General features: G+C 47.2%; 1 protein-coding gene across 2 annotated transcripts in view; it reads right to left on the bottom strand.

Moving 5' to 3' along the window:
• HVCN1 (hydrogen voltage gated channel 1) overlaps positions 1-866 on the bottom strand; it is a 32,170-nt gene that overhangs the window by 1,318 nt on the left and 29,986 nt on the right. For both annotated transcript variants that reach the window (XM_065904372.1, XM_065904373.1), the window contains one exon: positions 354-466. In XM_065904372.1, coding sequence (XP_065760444.1) covers positions 354-466 — 113 coding nt within the window. The remainder of the gene's footprint in view (positions 1-353; positions 467-866) is intronic.

Below are 866 nucleotides of genomic sequence, written 5' to 3'. Positions count from 1 at the left end.
CTGTTATTACAAAAGCAGACAAATAACGGAATTTACCTTCTGAGCCTAACCAGGCATGTGGCAGTCATGCAGTAAGCCCCAGGCACATACTGGGCCACAGAGCTGAATGAAAACCACACTCCTCATGGAAATCACTCAGGGCCCAACAGTGACAGCAGTGAGGAGACACACTAGGGGAGGGGGTTCCTGGTGAAGCTGCAGGGGAGGAGGCAGTGCCTGAGCTGAATCTGAAAGGACAAGGAAGGTCTGACCGAGGGAAGGGGGGCTCTGGGCTAACGGCCCCATGAGAGCCGAGGCCTGGCTGGGAGGGAACAATCAGTAAACAGAGGGTGTTTTCCCAAGCACCTTCTTACCTTCTCAGAGCAGCTGAATTCAAGGTGCTGGATCTTGGTGGCCAGTTGTATATTTATCTGTTTTAACCTTAAGAGTTGCCGTTCTGAACGTGTCTTAACCGAGATAATTATCCCTGAAAAACAATGGTGAGGGTCTCTATGATACCAATTTCTGATTTAACCACTTGGAAAAAAACTCTGCTTTCCTTATAAATGTATACAGTTGGGAAGAGCAGTGAGAAATAAAACAATCATCAAGGCTTAAAGGCATCATAACTAGGAGGGTCAGGTTTTTCATTTCTGAGCTGCTCAGTACCCAGCTGAGACGTACTTCTTCGGCTTGCCTGGTGTGAGAAATCCTTAAAAATAATCACTGACCAGATGAGGGTTAAGCTCCTTAAGGGACCTTGTTCATAAACATTCTGCTACTTAGCAGCACTAAGTACAAGTCTGGAAATGCTCAAGCTTGGGGTTGTCACTCTCCCCACTTTCTGCCTCTAGAGCTGTGGCCAGTTTAGTTGTCAGGCACTAACC

Source organism: Muntiacus reevesi, chromosome 13, assembly GCF_963930625.1.
Source record: "Muntiacus reevesi chromosome 13, mMunRee1.1, whole genome shotgun sequence".
In the NCBI taxonomy this organism is placed as follows: Eukaryota; Metazoa; Chordata; class Mammalia; order Artiodactyla; family Cervidae; genus Muntiacus; species Muntiacus reevesi.
The sequence above is the reverse complement of the archived record's forward strand: the minus strand, read 5'-3'. Positions and strand labels throughout refer to the sequence as shown.